Source organism: Rhipicephalus sanguineus, chromosome 4 (assembly GCF_013339695.2).
Source record: "Rhipicephalus sanguineus isolate Rsan-2018 chromosome 4, BIME_Rsan_1.4, whole genome shotgun sequence".
Classification (NCBI taxonomy): Eukaryota; Metazoa; Arthropoda; class Arachnida; order Ixodida; family Ixodidae; genus Rhipicephalus; species Rhipicephalus sanguineus.
In genome coordinates, this window is record NC_051179.1 from 209,365,251 (window position 1) to 209,381,869 (window position 16,619).

General features: G+C 48.1%; 1 protein-coding gene across 1 annotated transcript in view; it reads left to right on the top strand.

Annotated features, from left to right (window-relative positions):
• LOC119391071 (decapping and exoribonuclease protein) overlaps positions 1 to 11,621 on the top strand; it is a 73,519-nt gene extending 61,898 nt beyond the window's left edge. Inside the window, exons 5-6 of the mRNA XM_037658755.2 lie at positions 9,991 to 10,076; positions 11,340 to 11,621. Of these exons, the coding sequence (XP_037514683.2) occupies positions 9,991 to 10,076; positions 11,340 to 11,457 (204 nt within the window). The 3' untranslated portion in view covers positions 11,458 to 11,621. The remainder of the gene's footprint in view (positions 1 to 9,990; positions 10,077 to 11,339) is intronic.
• The last annotated feature ends 4,998 nt before the right edge of the window (positions 11,622 to 16,619 follow it).

The following is a 16,619-nucleotide window of genomic DNA, read 5'->3' on the forward strand; positions in this document are numbered from 1 at the left end:
ACGCTGCGCCGGGTTCGTACTAAGAGTGGACGACCCTGTACATCTCTCGGCGTGTAACATGCGCCATGCTTATCGTTGCATATTGGAAGCCAAATTCATAGGCATGTTTTCCCGAATGTTCTAGAGCGAAAGCTGTTATGAGATCACAACAGCAGCTGTTTTAGGCGCCGTAGTTTTTTCAGTAAGAAAGAAACACGAAATGAGAAGGAAAAAAAACGCCAGGCTGCACGGAAAGCGCAGCATAGTCACAGCGAAAGCTGGAAGAGTGGCACTTATATAACCCGTTGTAAGCTCTCTTGGGGCCACTAGTCATTGTCATCAGACACAGAGTCAAGAAAGGGCACATAATGACTTACGGGTGAGTCGCAGGTACCACGCTTCTCTGCAGAATGGCGAATGATAGCATATTGGATGATTCCCTACTTCACAAAAATTGTGATGATTTATAGCCTGGTGGGTACCTCGCAAGCGTACTTCTATTAGTTGTTAAGTAAGCCCATAAAGCCTCCATTATCCGTTTCCTCAAGACTCAAATTACGTTCTCACTCTCTCGCGTTAACATATGTAATATAGCGTGGTAGGAGAGTAAAATAACGACCAGGCGTTACAAAATGCGAATTACGTAACTAGTAAATCGTTTAAACCTTCCAACTCATTTGAAAGGGCTCAGCCATAATTCATCGTCGTGAGCCACAGCATCAACGAAGTGCACATAATGCCTTGCAGGTTGTAGCAGGCACCTCGCTTCTCCGCAGAATGACTAATAATGGTGTAGTAGGTGCTTCCCAACTTTACAAAAATGATTACTTATGGCGTTTGGGTACCTTGCAAGTGTACTTGTATTAGTAGCCCCAAGCGAGTTAAAACGGGGTCTAGAAATGCCGCTCTCCCAGCATTTGCTGTGACTGTGCTGCGCTTTCCGCGCAGGCCTGGCGTTGTTTTTTCTTTTTTTTTATTGTTGCTGTTGTCACCGCTGACCATTATGTGGATTACGTCTATCACATTTTTTATTATTACTGAGCCTTCTTTTACGCTGCGGACGGACGGCGGAATTCTTGCTATTCGAGTTAGGTGTTTTATAATTGCGATTAGAATTTGCCTACATAAGTGGCCAAAGTCCCCTCAGAGGCGTCTGCGCAAGCAGGCGTTTGGTGTGTAGCGACACCACGGACCCGAGCTAACGGCGGGTTCGACCCCTCCCACGTCTAGCCGTGCGTGGCTGTGCCGTGTCTGGGGAAAAGGGGATCCTGGCGGTTGAGCTGACGCCGGGTGCTTGGACCTTTAGGCCCCCTGGCAGAGGCAACACGCCCCTTTGGCCCCGGCTTCACGTAGACGGCACCCCTGGGCTGACCCACCCAGGGGAAATCGGTAGTCGCCTTTTCCTATCTCTCTCCTCATCTTCGTCTTTCTCTCCCACTTTCAATCTGTCCTGTCGTCTTCTCCCTTCCTTTTACGTCCATTTCTCCTGGCGGCGTGGGTTAACCTTGTGTGGTGGTCCTACCTTGGGTACACCATATTCAGTTATAGGCTAGCAACGATGTACAGTTGGCACGGCTGGGCTCGCTCCATCTAAACCTCTGCTGTCTCCCCTTGTTGGGCTCGGTGGTGGGTGACTGGCATTGTTGCCGAACAATGTACTCATTTAATGGGATCGTCCAACCTTTTCACAAATGATCGCCCCCCGAAACGGGGGCGCACCGATGCAACCGCTGAAATCCTCCAGAAAAAAAAAATGCCAGGCCTGCGCTGAAACTGCAGCACAGTCACAGCGAAAGCTGGAAGAGCGGCGTTTCTAGAGCCCGTTAAGCTCTCTTGGGGCTACAATACAAGTTCACTAGAAAGGTACCCACTACGCCATAAATCACAATTTTTGTGAAGTTGGGAAGCACCTACTATGCCATTATTCGTCATTCTGCGGATAAGCGAGGCACCATCTGCACGTCTGTAAGACATTATGTGCAGTTTGTTGACGCGACGACTGATGACGATGAAGAATTATGGTCAGCCCTTTGTAATGGGGTGGAATCTTTAAACGGCCCTCCAGTTATGTAATTTGCATTGGGTGACGCCCGTTCGCTATTCCCCTTTCCCGTCATGCTGTATAACATACGTTGACGTGGGAGAGAGACGGGGGGGGGGGGCGAAGAACTTTAATGAGACCCCGAGGAAATGGATCATGCGCTTATGGGCTTCCTTGGCAACCAATACAAGTGCACTTGCGAGGAACCCACTACGCTATAAATCATTGTAATTTTACTGAGACCCCGAGGAAGTGGTTCATGCGCTTATGGGCTTCCTTGGCAGCCAATACAAGTGCACTTGCGAGGAACCCACTACGCTATAAACCATTGTAATTTTTGAGAAGTAGGGCAGCAGGCACTGTGCCATTTTTCGTCATTCTACGGAGAGCGTTGGTACCTGCTAAACGCATGTAAGGCATTATGGGCACTTTGTTGATTCTGTGAGTGATGACGATGAAGAATTATGGCAGAGCTCTTTGTAATGGGTTGGAAGCATTCAACAACCTACTCGTTGCGCAATTCGCATTGTGTGACGCCTGGTTACAGTATTCGCGTTGTGCGACGCCTGGTGCTTATTTTACTCTTCTACCACGCTATAGTGCATATGCTAATGTGGTTCCTTCCCGACATGAAGCCTGTATAGGACCTTTTTGCAACGCAGTTTCAAACACCGGCATGGCTCAGAGGTTGAATACTGGGCTCCCGCGCAGAGGACCCAGGTTCGAACCTCGTTCCATGCTGGAATTTTTTTCTTTAGTTTTTTTTTCTTATTTCGAGCGATACTGGTTACGGACACCGGCGGCGGCGGCGGCGGCGGCGGACAACTACGGCGCCAAAAACGGCCGGTGAAATGATCTCATAACAGCTTTCGCTGTAAAAGAAAGACAGCTTCCCCAAGTATCACGTCATCCACTGTGAGAACGCCGACAAAAAAGCCCGTAACATCTCACCTTTCCTAGTGTCGAAGTGCCTCACTGAGACCATCGGAAACGGCTACAAAGCCATCAAATGGCCAGTGGGGATCTGCTGGTGGAAGTTAAAGGTAAGTCGCAGTACCAAAAATTGACGAACCTTGTGGCGTTTGGGGACAAACCGATCACTGTCACCGCCCACAGGACAATGAATACGGTGAAGGGTGTCGTATAAGATGATGACCTCATGGACCTTACTGACGACGAACTGCTGGCCGGCTGGAAGGATGAGAACGTTGTACAGGTACAACGAATAAAAATCAGACGAGACAACAGGGAAATACTCACTAGGCACATAATCGTTGCCTTCAACACTACCACACTCCCAGGCGAAATTGAAACAGGTCACTTGAAGTTGCACGTCAGACCATACATTCCAAACCCAAGGCGCTGCTTCAAGTGCCAAAGGTTCGGCCATGCATCACAGAGCTGCCGAGGACAGCTTACGTGTGCTAAGTGCAGTGCTACGGGACACTCTGCTGATGAAGACTGCAATCCTGAAGCTCACTGTGCAAATTGTGATGGTGACCACCCGACGTACTCGAGATCCTGCACAGCCTGGAGAAAAGAGAAGGAGATCATCACTATCAAATTTAAAGAAAACATAAGCTTCCGCGAAGCCACACAGCGTCTCTCACCGTACCTTGCTAAAAAGACATCATTCGCCGAAGTGGTGCAACGGGGGCCAGCACCACAACACAACGGCATCAGGCGGCCGCCCAGGCCACGCGTAATGCGCTGAGGCGACCGCCCCTCGCCCCCACGGTGGGAGCAGCCACGGCTGCCCTACGCTCCCCTAACGCGGTCACACTGGAGGCCTCTCCTAGATCTGGCACCAGCCAGGACTGCTCAGAGGCCAAAGAGGTCCTCTCGACCTCTTCTTTGGTAGGGTCAAAGGCCTCGTCTGCCAAGACGAAGCCTACACAACGCCGTCTTCGCTCGCTAGAGCAACTGTCCGACGCCTTGCACGAGGCGATGGAAACTACTTCCAGCCCAGCGGTGCAGGCAGCGCCTAAGGAGCGGCGAGGCACTCTCGACCGCTCCAAAAAAAGCAAAACCACAATTACAGGGCCAGAAAAGGGTCCTGTAAAATAAGTGAACTTGCATCATTTTTAACTCGCCTTTTTTAGTTCTTTTAAAAGCAAGTTACTTTCCATTTTATTATATCCTACTCACTTGCTCTCCGATTTTTAAACTTTCACATTCAACATGGCTTTTATGATTCATTGGAACTGTAGAGGGCTTTTAAACAATTTATGTGACTTAAAGGAAATACTACAGGACTTTTCTCCTGTAGCCTTGCGCCTTCAGGAAACCAACCTAGGTGATCGATATCAAAACATCCTAAAAGGCTTCACTGTTGTGCGGCGCGATCGTGCGCAGGCAAGCCGACTCTCGGGCGCTGTGGCTGTTGTTGTTAAAGGTGGCATAGCAGTGAGAGAAATTCATAATAATAGTCACATAGAGGCCGCCGCCGCCACCATTCTAGCGCACAAAACCATCACCATCTGTTCCCTCTACATTCCACCACACTTGCAACTTACCGTAAGCGACTTAGAATTAATTTTACACCAATTACCCGAACCTTTTGTGATAGCAGGTGATTTTAATGCACATAACACGCTTTGGGGTAGTAAAACAGTTGATTCTAGAGGACAAACACTTGAAGATTTTATTTTAGCCAACGATGTTTGTCTTTTAAATTCTGGCGCTGCCACTTACTGCTCTCCAAGTTCAGGAGCTATGAGCTGCCTGGACCTTGCGCTATGCTCTCCAGCGGTGTTCACAGATTTTAAATGGAAGGTAATAGATAATCTATACGGTAGTGACCACATGCCTGCACTCATCAGTCTAACCGCAGTACTTCCTACCATACCCTCCAGACCACCCCGCCGGTGACTTCATTTGGCAGACTGGGCTCTCTTTACGGATCAAGCCAGTCTGAATAAAGAGAGTCTAGATCATTTGAGCGTTGACGAAATGAATGAAAGGATTACAACGCGTATAATCGCGGCAGCAAAGAGAGCTATCCCTCAGTGTTCTGGTTGTTTAAAAAAGAAATTGAAGCCCTGGTGGACGCACGAATGTACAGAAGCCAAAACACTCCAAAACAAAGCCTGAGGTATCTTCCGGAGGTACCCGACATATGATAACCTCATCTCCTTCAAAAAAGCGAAAGCGAAAGCTAGATATGTTCATAGGCAAGCCGAGAAAATCTCCTGGCAAAGCTACGTTTAATCCATAAACAGCTCGGTCACATCCAAAAGAATGTGGGATCAGGTTCGCAAGTTCAATGGCAACTGCGCTGCCTATACCATCCCCTTTCTTTCAACAATAGGTACTCAGACATCCCTACAGGAACAGGCAGACCTATTAGGGCTTCACTTTTACAACATATCTAGCTCAGCAAACTATTCAGAAACGTTCTTAAGGCACGAGCAATCTATAGAAAAAGAAGAGCTTCCTACTGCAGGTTTCTTAGACTTGCCATACAATGCGCCTTTAACCCTCCATGAACTGAACACAGTCCTTTCTACAGGTGAAAAAACAGCGCCTGGTCCTGACACAATACACTGCGCAATGCTCGCCCACCTGTCGCCAAAAACAGTTGAAGCCCTTCTGCATTTCTTCAACGTTATTTGGCAAACTGGTCGAATGCCCACGGATTGGAAGGCCATTATAATGTCATTCCTAAAAACAAGAAAAGATTCTGCATTATCAAACAGCTATAGGCCAATCGCACTTACAAGTTGTCTTGCAAAAACCTATGAGAGTATTCATTAACATCAGGCTTACGTACGTCCTCGAAACAGAAAACTTGCTAGACATCCACCAGTGTGGTTACAAAAAAGGTTGTTCAACAACCGACCACCTAGTTCGGCTTGAAAACACAATACGACAAGCTTTCTCACACAAACAACACTGCCTAGCAGTCTTTCTTGATCTTTAAAAAGCCTACGACACTACTTGGAGGTATGGCATTTTACGAGACTTGGCGGAATCCGCGGCAGAGTGCTTAACTGTCTCTCCGATTTTTTGTCCAACCGAACCTTCCAGGTCCGCCTTGGCGTGACACTTTGTCGTGTATTTACTCAAGAAAACGGTGCACCTCAGGGGTGCGTTCTGAGCACTACACTTTTTGTTGTCAAAATGAACTCTGTAAACAAAGTTATACCATCCACACTGATACATTCTCTGTATGTTGACGATCTCCAGATTGCGTGCCGCGCGTCTAACATGGTGACATGTCAACGACAGACTCAAATCACGTTGAACAAACTAACACAATGGGCGGAGAAAAACGGCTTTCGTTTCTCCGGGGAAAAGACAGTTGCCGTAGTATATTCTCAGAAAAGAGGCTTGCAGCCGGACCCAATTCTTGAACTGAATGAAACAGTCTTACCAGCTAAACAAGAGCACAAGTTTCTAGGAGTCATATTTGACAAGAAACTTAACTTTCTATCACACATTACCAGTCTAAAAATTAAAGCGACTAGGGCACTCAACGTCCTCAAAGTTCTGTCGCGGAAGCGCTCGGGCGCTGACCGTAAGTGCCTTCTGCACATCTATCGTTCATTGGTGCGTAGCAAATTATATTATGGAAGTGTGGTTTACGGTTCAGCGAGGCAGTCCTACTTCAAGAGACTCCACCCCGTACATAACAAAGGGATACGCTTGGCAACCGGTCCATACCGGACCTCGCCGCTTCCCAGCTTGTACTCGGAGAGTAATGCACCGGCACTGCACGGCAGAAGAACGCAGCTAATGCTTACATATGTCTTAAGAGTTCGCTCATCGCCAAACCACATATGTTACAACATTACCACACACTGTGACAAACGACTCCATTACACAAACAAACCAAATGCAATAAGGCCACTTATACTAAGATTCGAAGAAAAATGTCGTGAGTGTAACGTCCCTACAGATGCCTTTTCTGTTACTAAAAGGCCAAGAAGATTGCCTCCCTGGAAAAACTTTACGCAATTTCTTGACCACTCATTGACACATCTTAAAAAACAAGGTACAACACGTGAACACATATTACAAGAATTTCGCACCGTTCAAGAAAGGTACAACACAAAGAATTTTACACTGATGGCTCCAAAACGGCTAGCTATGTCGGTAGCAGTGTCGTCCAAGGTGCGTGGGAAGAAACGGTCAGATTACCACAGTTTGTTTCAGTTTTTAGCGCTCAGTGTTATGCCTTGTGGATGGCAGTAAAAAGAAGTGAAAGCGCTAGATACAAGAAAACAATACTTTTTACGGATTCCTTGAGTGCATTAAAGGTCCTCCATATACGCTCTCAATACGAACCCTTCATTGGCGACATTTTAAACGTATTATCGCGTCTAAGTGAAGGAGAAAATATCCGGTTCTGCTGGCTCCCATGTCACGACGGGATACCCGGAAATGAAAGGGCAGATCAGTGCGCAGCAGCAGCAAAGAACTTTAGTATCTCGCAAGTAAGTGTTCCCGTTAGAGATAGTATCCGCGCAATTCGTACAGCGCTAACATCTAAATGGCAACGGGAATGGAATATGACAGGCAACAATAAACTTCAACTAATCAAGCCATTCGTAAATGAATGGAAGTCATGTTACCACCGAGAACGTTTTATCGAAGTAATCCTGTGCCGTCTTCGAATCGGTCACACGCACATCACCAATAATTACTTGTTAATGAGAACTAACAGACAATAACGCCAAGGAAAGTATAGGGGGTGTTATCTGTAGTATTTAGAACATAAATATGAAGAAAGTAAAGTGGACGAAAAGATGACTTGCCGCCGGCAGGGACCGAACCTGCGACCTTCGAATAACGCGTCCGATGCTCTACCACTGAGCTACGGCGGCGGTCATCCTCCCGTCCACTTTTTTGGGGTATATATGTTGATTTAAACGTAGGAGTGTTAGTCAGCGCCAATGGCAGCCATGGCGGCGAGTGTGGAACACTCTTTTTTTGCCTGTTGGCGTCACGTAGCACGTGATCTTTTTACGAGCTGGCAGCTGACCAGTAATCCCTCGCATACTACCTGAAGGCATTAAGTCTGCCAGGACGAGACCCTCGCTATGAATGAAGGAAAGGAAATGATTTTCTAAGGGCTCGTTTATCTTTGTTAGACACAATGTTATTGAGAACTAACAGACAATAACGCCAAGGAAAGTATAGGGGGTGTTATCTGTAGTATTTAGAACCTAAATGTGAAGAAAGTAAAGTGGACGAAAAAATGACTTGCCGCCGGCAGGGACCGAACCTGCGACCTTCGAATAACGCGTCCGATGCTCTACCACTGAGCTACGGCGGCGGTCATCCTCCCGTCCACTTTTTGGGGTATATATGTTGATTTAAACGTAGGAGTGTTAGTCAGCGCCAATCGCAGCCATGGCGGCGAGTGTGGAACACTCTTTTTTTGCCTGTTGGCGTCACGTAGCACGTGATCTTTTTACGATCTGGCAGCTGACCAGTAATCCCTCGCATACTACCTGAAGGCATTAAGTCTGCCAGGACGAGACCCTCGCTATGAATGAAGGAAAGGAGATGATTTTCTAAGGGCTCGTTTATCTTTGTTAGACACAATATTAAGACAATAACGCCAAGGAAAGTATAGGGGGTGTCATCTGTAGTATTTAGAACATAAATATGAAGAAAGTAAAGTGGACGAAAAGATGACTTGCCGCCGGCAGGGACCGAACCTGCGACCTTCGAATAACGCGTCCGATGCTCTACCACTGAGCTACGGCGGCGGTCATCCTCCCGTCCACTTTTTGGGGTATATATGTTGAAAAGTGGACGGGAGGATGACTGCCGCCGTAGCTCAGTGGTAGAGCATCGGACGCGTTATTCGAAGGTCGCAGGTTCGGTCCCTGCCGGCGGCAAGTCATCTTTTCGTCCACTTTACTTTCTTCACATTTATGTTCTAAATACTACAGATAACACCCCCTATACTTTCCTTGGCGTTATTGTCTGTTAGTTCTCATTAATATTGTGTCTAACAAAGATAAACGAGCCCTTAGAAAATCATCTCCTTTCCTTCATAATTACTTGTTAAAACAAGAACAGCCAACATGTGATAAATGCGATGAACCTCTAACAGTGTTGCACGTTTTGCTTACATGCCCACATTTGGAAGCACATCGAAGAAAACATTTTTACGCGTAGTACAACTTGCGGATTCCACGTCACCCCATGTTCATTCTAGGAGATGACGCGCTGATACCCCTAACTGACGTTGTCAACTTCCTGGATGACACCAAATTTCTAAATAAGGTATAATAAGCATGCCATCGTAGTTGTACGGTACAGATCTGCAAGATTCACGAACCTGTGTAGCCACAGCACGGCCTCTTGCGAGAGGTCAGTGCTGTGACAGCTTCTTTTGAACACAGCACTTGCCTCCTGGCCCTTGCGCACAAGGACACAGGTGAGGCGAGAGGGCTGGAGCGACTCCCTCACATTTTTCGACAAAATCACCTCACGCACAGACCATACCCATTGACCACCCCATGTGTCATGTCCATAATTTTGAAAGTACATACATTACGCGAATGGTTTTAGGTCCCTCTACAGCCGCACAACATTATTCATTTTACTCCATTAGTCATCGTTAACCACGCATTCATAGTCATGACCATTGTAAAGGAAAAAACACTTGGACGACGAGGCACAATTTTCCCTGATTGACGGATTTACTCCCTCAGAGAAGATAGTTTTTGAATTAAACCTTCACAGCACAATGTATGCCGAGCTAACTATTGACGTTTTCTTTTGCTCTTTTTTTTTCTCTCCTTTTTTCCTTTCACCATATGGCTTGCGCAGCATAGCCTTAGTTGCTTTTGCGCCACTAAACCCAACATAACCAAACTAACCAATAAGTGGCCAAAGTGTTAGATTCCTCATTCACATTAACGTAAAGTGTTTTTGTAGCGGTGTTTTGTTTATTCCGATATTATGTTGCATGGAATTTTTGTTCTGCCGTTTCCTCCTTTTTGTCGCAGGGTCTATGGTCAGAAGATGTGTGCATGCGGTTCCTGAACAACGTGCTTGCCTTCATCAAACAGCACGTTCAAGGGGACGATGGGAGGTTAGTTCTTCACGCTGTGTTCGCGCTCTAATAAATTACAATTACTTTTTAAGCGGAAATTGGCAGCTTGCATTTTGTGCAGTATGCACAATGGCCACGCTCATCACTTGTCAGGCAGAGATTCCATGGCAACTATTCTCCCCTGTGTCTGCAATAATTAAAAGTTGAGTTGCACCGCCCTAGTTTACGTGGTATTGTTCAAGCTATTATCTCCAGTTACGATCTCGTGTGTCATATGACTGCTCCATCGTTTATTAACGTTTCCGTGAAAATTAACGAAGGGTAGAAGAAGCCAAAATTGATTCAAAAGGCTGCGCACTGTACTAGTCCAAAGTATTCTACCATTCTATAACGCCTCAGCTTCGCGCTCTGGCCAGCGCACAAACGTTTGATCTCGTCCCCCAGTAACGCTGACCAAGAGTGAACTACGCGCACACAAACGCTATTAAGGAAAGGAAAGCTACCCGCAAGGGCTGCAAAAATAGTTTTCCTACACGACGAATATCATCACTAAGCAAACCAGTCCCGTTGTCAAAGTCTTTGCTCCAGAAAGGTTCCCTGTTCAACCACAGTTCCTCACAGCGAACGAACATCTTGCTGCAAACTTCCCGTTGGCGACACCGCAATAAAGTGATACAGTACGTATAATCCTTCTCAGTTTGAAATGGCCATTAGAGTGCACATATCAAGTAGCTGCAAATAACTGGGCCATGTGACAGGGGCGTAGCCAGGGCGGGCGGGTTGGGGGGGTTCAACCCCCCCCCCCCAAATTTCAGTTTTGCTTGTGTATATATACACGCACACATACAAACGCACGCACGAACATACATAAAGTATGGTTGAACCGCCCCCCCCCCCCCCGAAAAAAATTTCTGGCTACGCCCCTGCCATGTGATGATGACGTTACTCGTAAGTGTGCCTCTGCCACTGAAAGGCCTTTCGCGACAAAACCATTTTTATCTTTTGAAACTGGTACGACGAGCGGTTGCCTTCAAATATGACTTTCAGTGCTTCCCTCTTCAAGCTAAATTCTCATACATTTTGTGCCCTTGAAGATGCTTGTCGATGGTAACTCGCCAATGGTGTCGTGCAGCTCGCGTGTGCCGTTCTAGAGGTTACGATGCTTCGCTGAATGTGCGTGAGGCCGCGCCTGTGTTTGTGTAACGGTTGAAACCGCCTCCTTGCGAGGCTGGGCTTCTAAATATGTCTGTATCATGCATTGTCACGAAAAAGTCGTCATCCTTCGTGTTTTTTCACCTGCAGGCCGGTGTACCTCTTGAAGTACGAGCCGTCAAACCGTGAAATCACCTGCAAGCGCCTAGCGGATCCTGGGAAGCTGTACAGCTTACCATATTGGTTCCTGGCGGGCATTGAGGACTGACGAAGTTCTCGCTTCGGCTGCGCACGTTTTCCCTGCACAAGCTGTTATTCCTTTGCCTGTGGCGTACAGACAGCCAGCTTCCAAAACATAGAAAAGAGCAGTGCTGTGTATTTACTGGATATGGTCTAGTTGTAGATACAGCTGCTCCAAAAGCGGTGCTTGGAGAATTTGATAATCTTATCAATAATTTATATGGTTTTTACATGCTCAATCGTTTTCTTTCTGCTTTTTAATGTATCTAGGCCCTATCGGTTTTCAAGTGTCAGTTTTATCGCAGTTTCCTTGGAAGAAGCAAGGTATAATTTTAACTACTAAATCATCGAGAATCCTACATCGTTGAATCACTTTGCAGCAGTATTTAATCACCTTTACGTATTTTAGGTTGAATGTAAAATAAACTCTTTAATTGCATGTGCGGTTGTTGTTTTTGTTTAGGTAAACGTTTAGCTGTTGCTCGCGCAATGCATGACACTAGTCTGTTGTTTATGAGGTACATTTAGCACGCGAGTATGTTTGAATTAAGCATGCTGTGTTTTTAATACGAATAGTCTTTTTTTCGATTTAGAAGTTGTCTTGGCGATGAGCAAATGCGATCACAAGATCGGCTAAAACGTGTGTCCAGGGAAAGACAGTAAGATCAGAGTAGAAGGATAGCAGCGAGCAGCCATGGATCGCCGTAGTCAATGATCTACGAGTCAGTTGAAACGTGACAGATGTCATACAGGGTGATGCAGCTTTTGAGCGCAGAGATATTTTAGAAAGTCAACTGCTTTACGCGAAGACAACCTATTAATTATTATTTGCAGCACACTATAGCAGAACACAGTAAGCTTTTTGTCAATACGATTTTATTAGCGAAATGATGATTAAATAAACTTAATTTGCCGAAACAGTTTCCCCGAGCTCGTAAATTTGGGGTCACCCTAAGTGGGAGGGTCCCTTAGTCCAGGAATCCTCTGGCCGCGATCGCCTCCCGGGCCCTGGCGACGAGTCCTCGTTGGTCGTCTAGGTCCCGTGCGGAGATCTTGGCCTCCCGCGTCTCGGCGAGGACGTTGTTGCGTGCGGTCGTTGCGAGCTTGTTATCGGCATCTTGGTGGCGCCACGGGCACTCAAGTATGAGGTGTTGGGAACGTCGCATATCGGGCAGTGGTATGCATGAAGCGTCGGGTAGATGCGATGTAGCAGGATACCGTGCGTGTACGTGTTGCTTTGCAGTCTTCGGAATTATGTTGTTTCTTCCTTAGTCAGCTTGGGGTGAGGTGGCGGGTACACCCTGCGAGCTAGGTGATGGTGTTGCAATATGGCGTTATAGGTCGGCGGTATGGTCTCCACTTGTCCTGCAGTGCTGACTAACCGCGGGTCGAGCGAGGTATTGAGGGAGGCCGGGTTGACGCGACCGCGGTCCGCGGTGTGAGCCGCTTCGTTTCCCTCGTGCCCCGGCACCCACACTACGCAGGTGTAAGGAAGCGGAGTGCTGCTCTTACTCAGAATTTTGAGTGCCTCAATTGAGATTCGGCCTCGCGTGTAATTGCGGACAGCAGATTGGGAGTCTGTGAAGACTACGAGCGCGTCCGTGCTCGTCGTTGTGGCGAGAGCGATCGCCGCTTCTTCTGCCGCCTCTGAGCTCCGCACCCTGACTGTGGCAGATGCCAGCTCATTTCCTGCTGCGTAGACTACGCTTAAAGCGTAGGCGTTTTTGCCCGGGTATCTAGGCGCGTCGACGTAACGAGCGTCGGAATCGTGCTGGTGTCGTCTTCGGATCGCGTCGACTCTAGCTGTCCGTCGTTTCCGATGATACTCGGGATGCATATTACGCGGCACTTGGGCGATGCTCAGTGAGTCTCGGAGGTATGGCGCTACCTTCACTTTGCGGTCCGCCTCGCAGATGTAGCGCTCCCCATAGCCCAGGCGCGCAAGGACCGATCTGCCTGTCGACGTGAGCCTCAGCCCCTCGAGTTGACTGGTCCGTTGCGCTTCTACCAGCTCTTGCCAGGTGTTGTGTACCCCCTTTCTAAGAAGTCTGGTGGTCGACGCCATCGGAGGTAACCCCATGGCGAGCTTCGTAGCTTTCCGGATGAGCACATTCAGCTTATCGACTTCAGATGTCTTGAGAGCAAGGTATGGAGTTCCGTGATTCTACTGGTTAGAAAAGCTTGCACGATTCTTAGGGTATCTTGTTTCTTCAGACCACTCCGTCGATTGACGACTCTCCTTACGAGGTGCGTGAGTTAGAAAATCGTCTGTTGAAGTCGAGGAAGCGTGGCGGCCCCTGATCCGTCGCGGTGCAGGTGCAAGCCAAGTACTCGAAGCGAGGCGCCCTTCGGCATTTGCACCCCGTGGAGGGTGACGCACGGGTCTGGTGCTTCGCAAATTGGAGGTCTTCCTCTTGTGCGCGCTTTGAGTACAAGTAATTCTGATTTTTCAGGTGCGCAATGGAGGCCGCATCTGTCGAGGTATTTCTCGATGACGTCGACCGCTTCCTGAAGGCAGCTTTCTTGCTTTCCTGTGCTCTTGCCCCGCGTCCACAGCGTAATATCGTCGGCGTATATGGCGTGACGCAGGCCCGGTATGTTTTCGAGCAGCCGGGCGAGCTGAAGGAGCGCCACGTTAAATAGAAGTGGTGACACGACAGAGCCTTGTGGTGTGTGTGCCCCTGTTTCGCAGCTCAAATTTGTTACTCCGTAGGTTGAATATTCCCACCGTAGCCGTACGACCGGTGAGAAAGTTTCGAACATAGCGATAGGTCTTTGAACCGCAGCCGGTGTCTTCGAGATTCTGCAGAATGGCTTTATGGCTAACATTGTCGAAGGCGCTTTTGACATCGATCGCAAGGACGCACGACTTGCTGTTCTTGCTCATGTGGTCAACCAGATCTTTCAGGAGTAAGAGGACGTCCTGCGTAGAAAGAAGCTGGCGGAATGCGAACATGGTGTTTGGGTAGTACCCGTTGTCTTCAAGGTGTGACGTGAGCCTGTCATGTATCATATGCTCAAACAACTTGCCAACGCAGGAAGTCAGGGAAATGGGCCTTAAGTTTTCAACAGCTATGAGCTTATTGGGCTTAGGTAACATGATCACCTCCGAATGCTTCCACGCGGCAGGAAGCTCTCCCTTTTCCCAGCACTCGTTGTAGTACCGTCGGAGAGCAGTCAAAGCCTGATTCGGTAGCTGTCGGAGGTGCTTGTTCACTATCCTGTCTTTGCCCGGACTCATGTTTCTCGTGAGCTTAGAAATGGCTGCTTGGAGCTCTGCTTGTGTGAAGGGCCTGTGAAGATCAGCGTTGGGTATTGCTTCATATTCTTTGGGCGGTGGTGGGATTGTCGCTGATTGAACGGGACCGCGGAGCTTGTTGCATAGTTCACGGAGTAAGTCTTCCTCCGAGCCTTCGTGTAGTTGTGTGTTAGTCTACGTATGCGCTGCCGCTGCTGCGTCTTGGTGGGTCCCTCGTTGAGGAGAGCGCGCAGCAGGCGCCACGTCTTCTTGGTGCTGAGCGTACCTTGGAGCTTATCGCAGAAGTCGCGCCACTTGTGTCTTGCTAGTTGTACAGCATACTGTTGCGACTGTTCTGTCAATAAGGAAATTCTCTTCTTGAGTTTTTTGTTGAGTTTTTGCCTCTTCCATCGCTTTAGCAAGGCTCTTCTGGCCTCCCAGAGGAGTAGTAAATCGGAGTCTATTGCGGGGTTGTCTTCGTTAAGTTGCATGAAATTGGTGCACTGTTGAGCGGTATCCAGTACCTTTGTAGGCCAGGCGTCGATGTCCGCTATTGCTTCGTCGTCGTCGAGCTCGTTTCTGAAGGCGTTCCAATCCGTTAATCTTGCTGTGCCAGTTTTGGTCGGTCGACGTTCATACCCGATGTCGAGTTGAATGATGTGGTGATCACTACCAAGCGTCTCGGGGAGACAGGTCCATCCCGCCTTCTTAACGTCGCGCGGAAAGGTGTGGTCGGGGTTGGTCTCTCGAGACGCTGTTTCCTACTCTCGTGGGCTGGAGCGGATCATTCCACAACGTGAGGCCGTGCTGCTGAGCGACGTCGTGGACTCTCGCGCCTTTCTTGGTGGTGATGGCATAGCCCCAGGCTGTTTGAGGCGCGTTGAAGTCCCCTACGACCACGAGTCGGTGACCTCTCGTGCGTTTTCTGACTTCACGGATGAAGTGATCGTAGTCAGTGAGTTGATCTCTCGGTGGGCTGTATACGTCAGTGACGTAGAGGCTTTGTTGCGACTTTCGTTCCGGTATGACTTCCACGATGGTGTGTTCGACTGTAGTGCCTTCTATCTTATGTTCTTGGGCCGTTACGGGACTCCTGAGGAGAATGGTGGTTCTTGGGGTCAGGGTGACAGTGTTTTATACTGTGAGCCTTACTTTTTCAGTATGGCTCTCTTGCAAAGCGATGAGTTCGGGTTGATTTACTTTTATATATTCTTGTAGATTTGCCAGTCGGGGTCTGTACGATGTACAGTTTCAATGCATTTGGACATTTCAATGCAAATGGGCATTTCAATGCCCATTTGTACCCATTTGTACACACCAGCTTGACTGCTTCGCTGTTGGAAATTTGCTGTGGGCTGTAACACGAAGCTGACGCATCTAATATTACACATGACTACGACACCCTTGGCTTCAATCGTGTCAAATTCTTTGCCGCTTCCTTTGTGTGCTACGCACACCAATGGGCCACCGGTGCAATCTCAGTTACAACAGCACGAAGAGTGTGTTTAAGCGCATGCGCTGATAGATGGCGCATCGTGTCCACCTAAAAACGCGGAAGCGGTGCGCTGGCTACAGAACACAGATCACAGATGAAGTGATATTCTGAAGTAGCATTACACTCCGTCGCTAAATTTCTGCGGAGCTATCCTCCAAATCAAGAGCCATCGTAAGGTGGGTTTTAAGATAACCTTTACTATTTCGTTCAATAATAATCATCACACAGCATGACGTTTTTTAAAACATTTATCAAGCTTTAATGCTCTCCTGATACGACGAGACGTCCATTCCCTTTGGGAGCAAACTGCCATCTTCATAGCCCTCGACAAACGCGGTCCACCAAATTCCACTGCAATACGCCTCGGAGGATCCCTGGAACGAGATTAACAGTACACAATTCGTGAGAATTTTGCGGCCCACTCAGCGCATTAGAAATGTTGGCTCCAGGAAGTGGA